Source organism: Bubalus kerabau, chromosome 22, assembly GCF_029407905.1.
Source record: "Bubalus kerabau isolate K-KA32 ecotype Philippines breed swamp buffalo chromosome 22, PCC_UOA_SB_1v2, whole genome shotgun sequence".
NCBI classification, from domain to species: Eukaryota; Metazoa; Chordata; class Mammalia; order Artiodactyla; family Bovidae; genus Bubalus; species Bubalus kerabau.
Window position 1 is genome coordinate 35,902,828 of NC_073645.1, and position 15,989 is coordinate 35,918,816.

Sequence of the window (15,989 nt, forward strand, 5' to 3'; positions counted from 1 at the left end):
CTTGAGACAGGCATGATGGGAATATCTCTGAGTGTAAGTAGGCAGTAGAAGCCATCTTTTGGCAGAATGGATGAAGTGACACAGGGAGGTGTGTGTGTTGGGTGATGTGTGTGTCCCTCAGCTTTTTGTTGGCTCTGGGATTTGCCTAATCCCCTCTCCTCCTTTTTAGAAAACACTGTAGGGGTTGTTGTCTTTACTAATCACAGTGCTTGTAACACTCTGGATTCTTTTCCTCCCATGAACTGGCTGTCTTCTGTCACCTCACCATTCTTTCTTACTCTGGTTTTTGGCCCAGGAACTCAAGTTCTGGGCTCATTCTCCTCTCTAATGGATGAAATGTCTCTTATTTTGCTTCGTACTTCATTACCTGGCATTTAGTTTCATGAAGTGATTTTTACCATCCACTCTTTGGGGGCAAACAGAACCTGTCTTAACGCTGGCAGCAGGCATCTCCTCCTGTTTCTTGTTGATGGTACTGAGCCATGGATGATTCTTCTACCATCCGTGCTCCCTGACTGAGCTTTCCTCTGGCCTTCACCTGTGGTGGGGAAGCTCTCTGTGTATGAGAGTTGAGATCTATTCAGTTAGTGCTGTTTGTGAGCTTACTGTCAGCACAGTATTGTGGGGTTTGAGTTAAATCAGAGCTCTCTCAGAACTTAACCAGGAAGCACAAGACATCCGCATTGAATGTGTGGGTCCTGGGCAAAGACTGTTTTCTGCTTCCACTGCCCCGCTGTTCCAAGTGTCTTCACTCTTTAGTCTCATACCTTTACACACACGCGTGCTTCTCTACTCTTTGCCATGTGGATGGGGAGGACCGAGACACCTGTGTCTCCATCTCCACAGCCACCCGTCTCCTCACAGGTCCCACGCGCTTCACTCAGCAATAGAACAGATTCCTCCTCGGGAGTCGAAACAGGAGTCAGTGCTTGTACTTCCCAATGACACACTGGCTCCTCACAGAGCCCTCGTCACTCACAGACCGTCAGGCGCAGGCTCTTAGCTGCTTGGGACCTCTCCGTTCGACCTCAGCATGTGTGCGGTGGAGGAGCCTTTCTTCTGGAGCTGAAAGGAAGAGGATAAGAAAGCTAACGCTCTCCCACAGGCTTGCTGTTCACCCTCACCTGACCTCGAGGTGGAGACTGCCAGCAGCAGGCAGGCCCTGCAGCTCCCCACACATAGAGCTATCTCATTTCAGGACAGCTGCTCTCCTGGTTTCGGGTCAGAAGTTCTTAGAGTTCATCTCCAGCTTCTCCCTGCTACAGACCCAATTCTTTGAGGAATCTAGAATGGTACCACAGAGAGGAATTCAGCTACTCTCTAGGTATCCTATCCCCAGTAGACATTTTGGGGCAGACGAGAGCCTTCATGTACAGCTATGCAGTGGCTGTGCAGGGCGTGCACTGCACAGCCTTAGCGTGTGCCATGCACACTGTGGTCTGTGTGTGTGCTGCCTCCTGGAGTCCTGTAGGGTGATATCTCCACAAAGGTATGGGCTGGCTTTGTGAGAGCTTCAGAAGAATACAGCCGTGGACTTCCTGGACTCAAGACAAGATATTGCCCAAGGCTTCTTAAGAAGTGTTTTCTAGGTTTCAGAAGGTTCTCAAGACACTTGAAATGATTTTAGCTTGGTTTTACATTGGGACGAGGTTTGGTATAATAGGGGAACCCCTGAAAAGACTTGAGATCAAGTCTAGAGGTAATATCTGGATTTGGGGCTATAGGAGCTTTCCCACTCATAAGGGGTACTGTCAGATTCCTTTATCAGCAGCTCATTGCACGTGGCTTTGAACACACATAGCCCTCCATTTGTTCTTCTTTCATTCTTTCATTCTTCTCTCATTCACTTCCTCTCTCATCTCAGGAAGTGGTCTAGAACAATAATTAAACTGTTTACAGATTGAATTGTTGTGGGAACTATTTAGCATTTTTTTTTTTTACTGATTTGACATAGAAGCTTCTATAAATTACTCTGGGTGTTGTCAAGTTCTGAAGGTTCTTCTGGGAAAAGTTTTCTGAACTAATATCCTTATGCCTCTTGCACGATCCTGCTTTTCTAGCCCAGTGGTGATAGAAGCCTTTATACGCTACCTTAGCTGAATAGAATTGAGTAAAACAGTCACATTTGGGGGGTTGGACTTGGTGCACACTCTGGAACACACAAGCAAAGATTTCAGTCATAGAGTGATGTCTAACCCGTGACATTGTAATAGAAGTTACTTCCTTTTTAGCTCTTCTATACTGAGTCAACGAGATAAATCCCCAGTAATTTACATATCGTGAGTTTTTCCCTCCCTCACCATCATATTTGAGGCCTTTTCTTTCTTTTGTTACATTTAAAGAGATAACAAGGGGGCCGCCTCCCTTGAAAGGCATCTCCCTATTCACTTCATGATGTTGATTCGTTCCTTCATATCCTCTTCCAGTTGACACAGTCCCTGCCCTCTAGAAGCATTTAGTCTGAACGGTCATTGCCTCAGTCATGAACATCTCAGTTTTGTATCCCACATGGATGGCTTCCCAGGGGTGAAGGAATTGTCACCTGCCTTTCAGAATATATTTCAGGAGATTGAACATGGGTGAGCCCTGTATTGGAGATGACTGGGAAGCCCTTGACTCCATGGATGCCGCACTGCCTGGAACTGAACCATTTCTGTGCCTGGCTGAGGTTTTCTTTCAGGTTCCTAAATAAACTGAAGCTGGCTCCTCCTGCTGTTCCAGGATGGCCGGGTAGTGCTTTGCTCCTGGCGTAGGAGAGGCACAGACATGAAGGTGGGCAGCTGGGGCTCATGAGAAAGCACACAAACTCCTTTCTTTGCTTCTTCTTTTAAGTTGTATGCCAAGGAACGGAACATGTTTCTAGTGGAAACAATGAGGGCCCAGGCAGATTTCCCTGATGCCACAGGCCCCAGATTTGAGAGGCTTTCTCTAGGACTGTTGACCCTCAGCCCTCATGTAGATCTAAGACTCTGAGGCATCCCTGCCTTGGCGTCCCCCTCACAGAGCCGTGGGTTCTCAGGTTTTCTGCCTATGGCTTTTCTTTCTTGTTTCTTCTTGAGTTGATGTCAACACACCATGAGAACTTCTGAAAGTCACTCAGTTGTGTCCAACTGTTTGCGACCCCACGAACAATATATAGTCCATGGAATTCTCCAGGCCAGAATACTGGAGTGGGCAGCCTTTCCCTTCTCCAGGGGATCTTCCCAACCCAGGGATCAAACCCAGGTCTCCCACATTACAGGTAGATTCTTTACCAGCTGAGCCACCAGAGAAGCCCAAGAATACTGGAGTGGGGAGCCTATCCTTTTTCCAGTGGATCTTTCCAACCCAGGAATCGAAGGGGGGTCTTCTGCATTGCAGACAGATTCTTCACCAGCTGAGCTACTAGGGAAGCGCAAACTAAGCCAACCACGAGGCAAAGGATGTTTGGATATTCTGAAACAAATAGACATGACATTTTGCTTGTGACATTTCATATAGACCAGGCGGCTAATTCATGTGGATGGGACCAGAGCTATTGGGGTGAGGGAAAACTAGTTTCAGATAGGAGGGGAGGTGGTTACCTCTGCAGAATTCATCCCCAATCCCATTGCACATTCACATCTGTGGGCAGACCGTCAAGATAGCAGGGAGGGTCAGGTGGGGAATGTGAATGACTCCATGCAATGCTTGACCCGTAATCCATTAAGAGCCTTCCTCAGAGGACAAGGCCGTAAATATGAAGGCAGCGTAGTCTAGTGGATAAGGGCTGTGGAACTGAGGTCACCTGGGTTCCCGTCGACAGCATCATCTGATAGCTATGTCATTTCAGGAAACTGCATGCACCCCTGTATCTCAGCGTCCTTATCTGTAAAATCTGATGGTGATCGTGCTTGTTAAATAGGATTGTGTGAGGATAAGTGGGTCACTGGGCATAGCACACTAGAGCCTTGTCTGGCACAGAGCATGTGCTCAGTAAATGGTAGCTGTCATTACTAGTAGTATAACGTGTGTTAGTCGCTCAGTCGTGTCCGACTCTCTGCGACCCCATGGACTGTAGCCTGCCAGGCTTCTTTGTCCATGGAATTCTCCAGGCAAGAATACTGGAGTGGATTGCCATTCCCTTCTCCAGAGGAACTTCCCAACCCAGGGATCGAACCCTAGTCTCCTGCATCGCAGGCAGTTTCTTTACTGTTTGAGCTACAGGGAAGTCCATATTACTAGGAGTATTACAGTCATTACATAAGTGGAAAATGGTGAGGACCAAATGTTCTCCTTTATGGATGTCCACTCAGCAGTTTGAAAAGGAGCTCAGATGGTTTCTGGTTTTATTTCGCTTTTTTTTTTTCCCCTTCTGACTTTAAAATCAAGACCCATGCTACAGTGCTAAGAAAATCCCCTACTAAGTCTTAATTTTTTGATTCCAAGCGAGCAGCTTTTGGCCTAAAGAGATTTGCATGGGGCAAGGGGTTCTCGTGGCCATCTCAAAATCACTCATTCGTCCCTTGGCTCTTGGGCCACTTCCAATCCTGTCTCTCCACACCTCTCTGAATCTTTCCCCATCCAGGCCTCATTCCCCCTTTTATGGATGCTCTGGATCAGGTTTGAGGGTGGACACAGATGTATAGGAAAAGAAGTTTTCCTCTCTGCCCCACTGATACCATCTCTTCCGCTAGGCATGCGTTCCTCTAGCTGGACCACAGTCGAAGGGCACCTGGACTAAAGGGAACCGGGGTTTGGAAAACACTCAGGAGTGGGTGTGGCTGGAGATGGCAGGTGGTGTCCCTCCTCCTGTCGCCTCCTCTCCAGGTGAGCCCAGACGTTGTCGTCCTCCCATCTGTTTCCTGAAATAATGCCCTGTGTTTCATCTGTTTATCTAGGGGAAAAAGAAGAAGAGGAAAAGGGACAAGCAGCCCGGGGAGACCAATGGTAAGTTAGAATAAGCAGGATAGAGGAAGGGAGCTGTATTCTGAGGACCACTCTTTTATGTCAGGCTTCTATCTGGGGGAGGCAGGAGAAATTCAAGGCCAGGATGTTGTGGGGCGGGGGGAACCCATCTTAGCGAGCCTTTTTGTTTATGCATTTTAATTAATTGCTTCATGACTGCCCTTTTAAAGCTAGTAACATTCATTGTTGCATGAAAAGCACATTGTAAGTCTAGTGGAATGTGTTTTTAAATAACTGCAGAGCCTGTAAGCGGAGAGCGGTAGGCATGCCTAGACGGGGATTTATACAGTCTGCTTATTTTGTATGTGTCTGAGTAAGGATGAGGAGGGGGCTAGGGGAGCAGAGGGGGTGTGTGCGAGTGTTTGATGTTAACTGGGCTGTTCCTGAATGTTCTGATGCATGCCTTTACAGTGGTCTATTGCACCCGATTTAAATTAAGGAGGTTTGTCATTCTCTAGAAGAAATTAGAAATACTGCATAGGCAATCTCAGAGGGCCCTTCGAGAAGGCCAGGCTTTTACAAACAACGACAAAAACATTGTGAAGGCTTTGTATAATTTGTTCTTTTTTTTCAGAACACAGCGAATGTTTCCTAAATCCTTGCCTTTCACTTCCTCCGATTACAGGTGCTAATGTCATTTTGAGTCATTAAAATAGTTGATAAACTGTTTTTTAATTTTTCTTGCCATTATAGTTTTATTAACATGAAAACACGTATGACCTTTGAACATTCTTTAAAATGACCATCTACATGATTTCGTATGTTTCAGTAGATTTTTTTTTTTTGCTTTTGTTGTTTTTTTTTTTTTTTTGAATTTAATTTAACTTCTGCTTTGTTTATTTATTTTTCCCGTAACAGTTGTTTAAGCCATGATGACAGTGATTTAGAGTTGAACTAACTGTGCAAATTGAATATGCAGTATTTCTTTCAAAGAGACTGGTTTAAAAAAAAAAAACCAACAACAACAAAATGGAAGGAATTCAGTAATAAACCTCCTTAATCTAATGGCATTTTTTCATCGCTCCCACTAAGTTTTCTCACGCAAGCATGCATCCGCAGTATGATTATTTTTTTCCTTTGCTTTTTTTTTATTTTCGTTTTTTTTCTTCTTTCACTTTTCTGCTCATAACTTGCAAATCCACTAGCATTTCACTGATTGTACCTGCTTAAATGCCGCTGTGAGCTTCTAACTAACTCCTAACAGCTCATTCACACAGCCTATTGACCTTTATCTGTTCCTCTCTTAATATTAATGAAAATAGATTTAAAGAAAAGATGAACATTCCAAAAGCTGCAATATCCCAGTACCACAACCCCTTTTCTTTCTTTCTTTCTGTTTCGTTTTGTTTTGTTCTGGTTTTATTTGTAGTTTTTTGTTTTTTGTTTTTTTCCTTTTTAAACTGTTGTACTCTGAGAAGAAAAGAGCATGTGACAAACTTAATTCCCTCCTTTGCTTTATTTTCTTCTTTAAGAAAAACAAATTGAGAGGAAAAAAAAAGAAAAAGCAGAACCAAAAGAAGAAAAACATTATTTAAAAGCTAGTTCTTGAGGAGCTAACATCCCTTTATCAGTTCAAACAAATCGGAGAGACAGTCCTCAAAGAAGGGATACTGCAGCTTTATTTGCAACAGCTAATTTCACGAGTTGAATAAGAATGTGATTTTTTTTTTACCTTTTTTTTTTTAATTAAAGAAAGTTAAAAATCAAAAGTCAATATTTTGTAATTAGTAACCAGGTCATTGATTTATTCCCTTTTTTATTTTTATTTTTTTCTTATTTGTATCTTTCTCTTCCCCCCCTTCCCTCTCTCTCCCTCCCTCTCTCTCTCTTTTCTCTTCTCTCCCTCTCCCTCTCTCCCACGTCCTTCTCCTCTGCTCGCTTCTCTCTTGAACTCATTCAGACCTGAGCGCTCCTAAGAAATGCCGAGCGCGCTTTGGCCTTGATCAACAGAATAACTGGTGCGGCCCTTGCAGGTGTGTATAGATTTCCCAGATTCGCTGTGCTGGTTTGCAGCTGGTCTATTCGGTCCTTTCCCCCCTTCTCCGGCCTGTTGCTTTGTAGCTCTGTGTGTGGATCTTAGGAGACAGGAGGGCGCGGGACACTGCTCTGTGAGGGACGTGCTTGTCCTCCTCGCTGCTGCTAGCCACAATGCCACTGTAAAACAGCATCATTTGTGCCTCCTCGGGTCAGCGACAGCAAACCCCAGCGCGCCCCCTCCCAGGGAATGTTGCCTGCCAGCCCCCTCTTCCCGACCGCCCGGGATGGGGGCCCAGTGACATCCATCGTGAGCCTGGCCTAGGTAGAAACAAACAACGTCACCTTCTCCCCCTCCTCTTCTCTCTCTGTTTTTATTTTTTTATTTTTTCCTGGTTGTTTTTTGGTTTCTGGTTGTTGTTTTTTCTTTTTGTGTTTTATCATTTTATTTTATTATTTTTTCTTTTGGCGCATAGAAGTCCTTTCCCTTCATGTCCTTGGTGAGGGAAGACAGGCACAGAGAGCCAAGGTGATAGCGAAGACGAGTCAGCTGTAGCCGAGATTTTACATCCAACTGAGCACGACCCACCATTGTGTTGTGTTTTTTTGTGTTTACCTTATGCTAACAGATGCAAATACTCCAAAGAAGTGTCGGGCACTGTTCGGGCTTGACCGACAGACTTTATGGTGCAAACCATGCAGGTATATTCCCTACTGCAAGGCCTTTGGGAAAAATCAAAGCATTCTGTCCTTCTGGTACCTTAGTGCGTCAATGTATTTTGACCTCATTCCCATCTACTTCCCCGCTGGCATCAATGACTAATGATCCTCATTCTTCAAAATTTCCTTGCTAATTTTATGCTGTGTCCTCTACTTTTCTCTTTCTCTCTTTCCCCTGCTCTTATAAATAACATATCCCTGGTGGTAGGACCTAGACCACAGACCTCACAGACCAGGACGGGCACTTACCCTTTTGCTCTGAAAGCCGGCATCCTGGATCTGGCCTGGCCCTGTCAGTGCTTCTGTGGCATGTCTGCAGGACAGAGGGAGACCCACCGTGTCCCGAGGTTTGAAGGAGCTCAGGTTGGCAGTGATAGCATTCCCGTGTACTTGGAGTCTAGACACTTGGAGAAGGGCTCTGGGGGAAGGCTTCTTTTAGTTTTGTTTTGTGTTTTTGTTTATTTTCTGTTTTAAAACCACATCTCTGGACAGAGGAGCTTGGTTAGCTGACATTGTTTTACAGTGCTGAAAAGAAGCGTGGCATTCAACGGCATGCACCAGCTACAGGACCACAAGGGTCACGCACTGCAGTGCCGCTGGCCTGCACGATGGAAAAAAAGAAATATGTATATGTGTCTATACATATATTTAGAGAGACAGAGCTCTGGTTCCAAAGGGAATCAGAAGAGTCCAAATTAAACACCTGTGTTCCACCTGCAGGTTCCATCCAACCTGTAATTTCAGGGAAGGTATAGGTACTTCCTTCTTGGTGGAGGGATACCAGCTAGTTCCTGTCTCATTTCCTTTCCTTTAATGACCACCTTTGGTTAAATTTGTTGTTTCTTTGTTCTGATACAAGCAGTCTTTGAATTTGGAATATTATGATGGTAGGTATCTCAACACCCAAACACGCCCCCTGTCTGTAGTGCCTCCCCTGTCACGTGTCCCCTTCCTCCATGCCCTTGCCGTGTGTTCCATGTTTAGACGCTAGCTCCCATGTCCATTCCATCACATGCATGCCCACCAGTCTCCTGCGCCTCTCTCCCCCTCCCCCAACGCCTTACCAGAGAAGCACCTCATGTTGACCAGACTTTGAGGGGAGCTGGGGCCCAAGAGCCTTTCTTGAAAGAGACCTCCCTCCACAGGCAACCCTTTGCCCATTGAGTGAGGATGGGGGGCCTTGGGTGCTCGTCCAGCAGGAGAGGGAACCCCCACCTGTTCTGTGAGACAACAGTGTCCCTGGAGGTGACAAATAGTTTTGCCACTCAGTCCTGGGATCTTGTCTGTGCAACAGAAAAGAGTTTTCATGGTGCAGCTGGTGGAGGGTGTCAGAGATTTCCCTAGGGCTGGCCTAGAAGATGGAACCTCTGATGACCCTTTATAGGCAGTGAATTTGTATCAGACCTTTATTTGTGCTGAGTAGGAAGACGACTAGCTGCTGAATCACCACTCCGCCATGGCGAGAGGTTAGCTTATCCCAGGGCAGCTCCTAAGGGGGCCTCCTCACACTCTGCAGAAAGGTGCGGCTGACACCGGTGTGTGCCCCTCGCAATGTGGTTTGTGGCCTGGTTTGTGTCTTTTATTTGTAGGACGTGAGTGGTGGTGTATGAATCCCTCTTACTGCTTTGGAAGCAGTTAACTGCGAGTTAGACCTGGCATTTTTGGGGGCTGAAAGTTATCATGTCCCACATTTACTAACTAGATAGTCCCTTCTCAGACCTAGCTCCAACCTCATTTAAACCCTGAGTGTGGAATCCTCCTCAGAAACAAGAGTTTTCGTGACATTTTTAACAAAGCAAAACAAAACAAACGACCCCAAGGCTTCGGAGCTGCTTCATAAACATGGTTTTCTACAGTGCAGCTCGGGGGCAGCTGTCAGTGTGCAGCGTGGCTGCGCAGACGCTGAGCCTCCCCGCCCGCCCCCGCCCCAGCGCCATCTTTCCTCTTTCCTGCCTCAGCACCCTTAGACCTTCCCCGGGGCCATTTTTCCTTCATTGGGGTGCTTGTTTCCCACTCTAAAAGCTTTAGCAATGCATTATCTGCTCCTTTAAGGGTGTGATTCCAAAATAGGGTCAGGAAGAATTCTTACTTTCCTTTCAGAATGAATCCATAAGAAGCTAAAAACCGATTTTTCAGGGGCCACACCTTGATGAGAGGTGGAGCCTAGGTGGAGGAGGATAAGAGAATGGGTCTTGTCCCTTTTTTCCTCCACTTTTCCTCTTGACTTTGCTAGGATCTCTGGCTTGATGCTAAATTAGTAATACAGGATATGCTTTTAAAAAATAATAAAAGGATTTGCAAAACAAGGCATTTTCTGGCCTGTCCGAAATGTGTGGGTTCCAACTGCCATCTGCTCTGCCACCTCTTAGAAGGAGCGGTCACCGTGTCATTCATAGTCCACATGTCTTGTGTTCAAATGCCCCCCACTAATCCCCAGGACATGGAAACTTCAAACCATGAGGAGGGCAGAATGGGGGAGGGGAGCACCAGAAATGTTCCCAGCTAATCAGGGCTCCTCGCTCCCTGCACAGGGTTTCTAATTTTACTTGACATTTGAGGACATTTTAACAAGATTCTGTTTTGAGCCCACCAAGTTGCTTTTCCCATCTTTTCACTCTGCCCTAATATAGCATGGAACGCTGCTGGATGTCATTCCCTTGTTTCCTGTTATTTTTTTCCCCCTGTTCTTTCTTTGTCCCTTTCCTCTTTCCCCCTCTCTCATTTGTCCCTGTTGCTTTCTCAGTTTTGCTTATGCCCCTCCCTTTCTTCTCCCATTTTTAAAATGCATGGACATCTTAGTTTTTTGAGCATGTTTTGATCTGCAGGCTAAGGTGGTTTAAAACTCTTAAGAGGCTTAATTATTTTATCTTGGGTTTCTGGGATGGGAGCAGAACCCACAGTCCATTTCAGTCTATCCCAGAGGAGGAAAAGGAACCTTGTCAACTGGAAGGTGAAGGCAGGCTGTCCTCACTTTCCTGGAGTTCCTTCCGACCCAGAGCAGGGATGGAGAGGCCCTGAAGCCACTGGCCCAATGGGTCTCGGCCTCTGGGAGGCAGGAAGGACTGAGCATGTGCCCTTTCGCCCCCCGCCTCCCCTCCCTCCTGCCATCTTGCTGAGTCCACACCCCACGCACTGAGGGGCATCATCAGGCAGCTCTGGGGCACAAACCCAAGGAGGCACTCAGTGCACTCACTTCCTTTCAAAGGTCACTGACATCTGACAGTGGTGGCCTTCAACTGGGCAGCATCTTGGTTGCTTTCCCATGACCGGAAGCCAGCCGGTACTCACACACTTGTTTTTAGACAGTGTTATCGGCCGCGGTTCGGACTGTATTCTTAGGTCAGCACATCCCCTGTATCTGCATTATTTTTAATAGCATGAGTGGGGCTGATTGCCAGGATCACCTGTCCTACCACATACGATCCCATCAAACTGGGATGAATACTAGGGGGAAGATGTGAGGTCACACGCTCAGTGTCTTGAACTGACTTCGCCCACCTCAGATGGATAAGCACAAGAGGCTCTGAAATTCTCAATCCTATTTCTTACATAAACAGGAAATGGAGAGGGGAGACTCTGGTTTTGGCGCAGGGCAAAATTAGTCTTTCTGGTTTAAACACTACTCCTGATAACCCCCCACCCCCACCCCCGATTCAAGAAAGTCCATGCTGCGACTCCCTGGCACTTCTTCTTGGTTGTCACTTCCTTGTGATGGGCTGAACCCTTACTCATTGGCCCTGGCATATGGACCAGGGCGAGTTGCCCCTCCATCCCCATTCTCACCATCTCTCCTTCTAGCCTTCTCACTATGGGGTGGGGGAGGGGAAGACCCCAAATCTTAAAAAAAAAAGTTTGAATCATAATTTAATCCACAACCTGCAGGCCATACGACCAGTTATTCTTGTTCCTTTGGATCATTTTCTGTTTTTCTTATTCTTCCCCCTCCCCCACCTTTGTTTATCCTCTTCTACCTGTTTTTTGGTGGTTTTATTTTTTTGTTTATTTTTGTTTTGTTTTTTAGTTTATTTGGTTTTCTTTTCGTTTCCCTCTCCCCCCCTGTCCACGCCCCCCTTCACAACTGATTCTGACCTCTCTTGATTTGGTGTGGTTCTTAACAGACAAGCCCAAAAAGTTCTCTGGGCGCCAGCAGCCTCTGGTGGTGGTGGTGGTGGTTGGTGGTGGTGATGGTGGAGGTGGTGGGATAAAACCTTTTCAGCCTCTTGCTCGCGCTGCCTTTAAGCTCTGTGGGCTCAACAGTCAGCATTTTGAGTTTCAGATGGATATGAGGCGCCTGGGGAGGGAGCTCTGTCTGTCTCTTTTACACACATGTACACACACACACCCTTTGAGGGCTGGGGGCGGTAGTGGTGGAAATGAAGGGGGATGGTTACCACGGGAAATGAAGGGATGTCTAAGCCAAAAAAGAGAAACGAACAAGCTCTTGAGCTCCTCTCAGTGTGGACGCAGCCGCTGTCTGTCACGGTCCACAGGTGGCGCCCTTGAGCCTGCTCACTTACATTTGGTCAGTGGGAAGGCGGGTGTTTAGCGGGGCAGGGGAAGCAGGTAGGTAGGGAGCTGTGCGGTCTGACACTTCATTCGCCAGAGCGGGCATATAGCTCAGTGAGCCGGGCACCCCAGCGTGGCGTTAAACGTCCCCTGGCCGCTGGGCGATGTCTCCCCGGGGGGCACCGTTAGGTGGCGGTCCTCTTGGCTCTGAGCAGTAGATAACTCTCTCCCTTGGCATCTTTGCCCTTTATTCACAGATAACTCTCTCCCCTCCCTCCCCTGTTTCTAGGAGAAAAAAAAAGTGCGTTCGCTACATACAAGGTGAAGGCAGCTGCCTCAGTCCACCCTCTTCAGATGGAAGCTTACTAGACTCGCCTCCTTCCTCCCCCAACCTGCTAGGCTCCCCCCCCCAGGACGCCAAGTCACAGACTGAGCAGACCCAGCCTCTCTCGCTGTCCCTGAAGCCCGACCCCCTGGCCCACCTGTCCATGATGCCTCCGCCGCCCGCCCTCCTGCTTGCCGAGGCCGCCCACGGCAAGGCCCCTGCCCTCTGTGCCAACGGGGCCCTGGACCTGCCTCCCGCCGCTCTGCAGCCGCCTGCCATCCCCCCCGCATCTCTGGCACAGCCGTCGACATCTTCCTTACATTCCCACGGCGCTCTGGCCGGGACCCAGCCCCAGCCACTGTCCCTCGTCACCAAGTCTTTAGAATAGCTTTACCCTCCTCAGCCCCGGGTGCTTTGTGGAGTGTTTTCCTCTTGCTTTTTCTTTATTTCCAGTTCCGCCCCACCCCGCCCCCACGCTCCTGCCCGGTTTTCGTGTTGTCCTCTTCCGTTTGTGCCACGTGGCTACATTAGTTAATGTTTATCGAGTTCATTGGTCAATATTTGACCCATTCTTATTTCAATTTCTCCTTTAAATATGTAGATGAGAGAAGAACCTCATGATTCTACCAAAATTTTTATCAACAGCTGTTTAAAGTCTTTGTAGCGTTTAAAATATATATATATATACATAACTGTTATGTAGTTCGGATAGCTTAGTTTTAAAAGACTGATTAAAAAACAAAAAGAAGAAAAAAAAAAAGCAATTTTGAAGCAGCCCTCCAAAAGGAGTTGGTTCTGTATTATTTGTATTAAATACGAGCTTGCGAACCAATCATTTTACATCTGGTTTTTAAACCATAAGGGCACAAGGAATGCAGTGCCATTTACTTTTTTTTTTTTTTTTTCTGTGTGAAACAACTTTTATTGTGATGTTACTTGTTATTGTTTAAATGTACAGAAACAAAGGGTTAAAAATGTGTTAATATACCTTGTTCCATGGTGTTGTTCTTTTGGGGGGAGGGGGTTGCTATTCAACAATTAATGGAATCACATTGCTGTTGGACCAGTAGTATTTATTGCTTTAGAGATTGCTCGTCGAACCTGTACGTTGTCCCTTTTAAAATATGTTTTCCTTTTTCTTGAAACTGTATAAAGTTTTTTTCCCCTTAGCATAAGCATCTTATATATAACAACTCATTTGTACAAGGTTTTTAAGTTTATATATAAAATGTGTATATATATATTTTTTGTTTCCCTTTTGGACTTTTTTTTTTTTTTTTTTTTTTTTTGCCGTATGAAACCCAGATACCGCCAAATGGACATTAATAGTTGCATTAAAGGATCAGTAGCATTAACAAAAGTTGCTTTAAAAGCCATTATGTAAAACAAGACTTGAACATTAGTGAGGGGATCTTACACGCTGTACCAGCAGCAGTGGGGATTGTCCCGTTTCCCCTGTGAACTCACAGGCGAGCACCCTGCACCCTGAGGACATGGACTGACCGTGTGCAAAACTTTATGTGCCAAAATTCTCAGTGACTTTAGCTTTCTCCCTCTTTTCGATGCTGTAATTTTCGTTCATCATGTTTTGCTGTGATGTTACATAGGTAGATTTGTATGTAGTTTTAATGTCACCTATAACAAGACGTGTTTGGTAGCAGATTGTCCAGAAAGCATTTTAAATGAAGAGGTATAAACCCTTAAGGGCCAAAAATTCTGTATATTAGATTACTCTTAAAGGAAAAACCAGCTGCCGCTTTTATGTACCCGTATGACATACAAGTAGGTAGCAAACTTTAAAAATAAAAAAAAAAATCTAGGCATGTTGATGTTACAAAATGCTGTATAAAGCTAAACCTGTTCATTCAGTGCCATTGTAGTTGACATGAAGCGATTGTAAAACTGTCTCCGGTTTTTCTCTGGTTTATTAAAATGCTAACTATAACATTTTTTTGTGAATACTTTGAATGTTTCCTAACAATTGTGATGTTACTGTTCCGTTTTATGCTCTTATTCCAATTTCATTTTTAATGGTTTGGAAGCCATTTTTGTAATGAATAAATGTTCATGCTGTACAGTATCTGTAGCATGCCATTCTGGATTAATAAAAGCAACTTAGTATGTGCAGATAAAGGCTGGTCACTTGTTTCTATAATTTGGGTTTTATCTCTGGGGAAACTAGATCTGCCTTCAGCAAGAGAAATGTGTTCCCAAGGTGGAACTTGAGACCCTGTGGTTGGTGTGGGTGATGGGTGGTGATGTGGATACCAGAAAGGGTCCCTGAACTCTTTATTTTCCCGTCTCATTCTTAATGCCTGTTTGGCATAGTTTGTGTACCTGGTTAGTTCATTTCTGAAAGCAAAAGTCACTCTTAGGGCTATACGACTGTCACTCTGATATATCTGAGTTGGCCCTCTGAGTATCAAGCAGAAATGATTTAATTCTTATTAATGAAACTTAGTTCAACAGGAGGGAATTTAAGAAAGCACATCATTACCATTTAAGGATCATTGATGTGAAAGTATCCTTATTTCTTTGTAAGAATCACATGCAGGGAGGAGGGTTCAGGATAGGGAACACATGTATACCTGTGGCGGATTCATGTTGATATATGGCAAAACCAAGACAATATTGTAAAGTTAAAAAATAAAAGAATCACATGCAAGGAGAGATGGCAGGGTGAGCGATTGTTAAGCAAGAAAGCTTTTAGAAAACGGATCAAGGTACTTCTGTTACAAGTTTGCAGGGAGGACTCCTGCTATCCCTGAGACTCAAGTTCAGGACTCCACCCTGGCCAGCATGCAAGTTCACCGCCATCACCAACAAGGGCCACAATAAAGATCTTCCCAAGGTTTCCACTGCGTTCATTCCTCATGCTGGCTGGGATGAATGGTTGGATAGATGGGCGCATGTGTAGCTCCACTTGTCTGGATAACCTCGCCTTCAAAGGACGTGATTTCACTGGACACAGAAGCAGTCTGTGTCACCGCCCTGTTACTTCCAATTACACAGTATCGTCATCAAGGACTTTAAAGCTCCTTGGAAGCTCTGCTTTGCTCAAGTTGGTTTTTGTTCTGTAAAATCTTGATATTTTTGTCTTCAGTTGTTTTGTATATCCAGGAAAAAGTGATTCTGGTTGTCCTTCCCTATTTTATTTTGCACACTGGGCCCAGGGTAACCTTTGAAAACATTTGTGTTATTTGACAGTATCTGTTTTTTTGTGGCAGTGTGCCAAGCCACTGATGAGCATTTTCTCATTTCTTCCTAACGCTACCACTTGAGGTAGATTTTATCCTCCACTTCCACCCTCTGCTTTATTTTCTAAAACTGGGTTTAGGAACTCAGAGTGTGTGTCTTGTTCAAGACCACACAGCCTGTAGGGTGGTGGAGCTGGGATTTAAGTTTAGCCCTGACTCCAAACCCATGCTCTTAATACCAAGATATATTTCCTTGCATAATGAAGATGGTCCTCCTCCCAAACAGAGTGATGGGATGGTCCTTTTGGAGACTTCCTTGTTTGCCCCATCCCTTCCTCCCC

At 45.6% G+C, this 15,989-nt stretch overlaps 1 protein-coding gene across 20 annotated transcripts in view; it reads left to right on the forward strand.

Annotated features, from left to right (window-relative positions):
- TCF7L2 (transcription factor 7 like 2) overlaps nucleotides 1-14,584 on the forward strand; it is a 202,319-nt gene extending 187,735 nt beyond the window's left edge. For 10 of the 20 annotated variants that reach the window (XM_055560190.1, XM_055560191.1, XM_055560192.1 and 7 more), the window contains 4 exons: nucleotides 4,860-4,908; nucleotides 5,501-5,551; nucleotides 6,827-6,899; nucleotides 12,416-14,584. In XM_055560190.1, coding sequence (XP_055416165.1) covers nucleotides 4,860-4,908; nucleotides 5,501-5,551; nucleotides 6,827-6,899; nucleotides 12,416-12,839 — 597 coding nt within the window. In that variant the 3' untranslated portion in view covers nucleotides 12,840-14,584. Of the gene's footprint in view, nucleotides 1-4,859; nucleotides 4,909-5,500; nucleotides 5,552-6,826; nucleotides 6,900-7,529; nucleotides 7,603-12,415 lie in introns of all 20 variants that reach the window. The other 10 variants (XM_055560208.1, XM_055560209.1, XM_055560203.1 and 7 more) reach the window with 8 other exon arrangements.
- The last annotated feature ends 1,405 nt before the right edge of the window (nucleotides 14,585-15,989 follow it).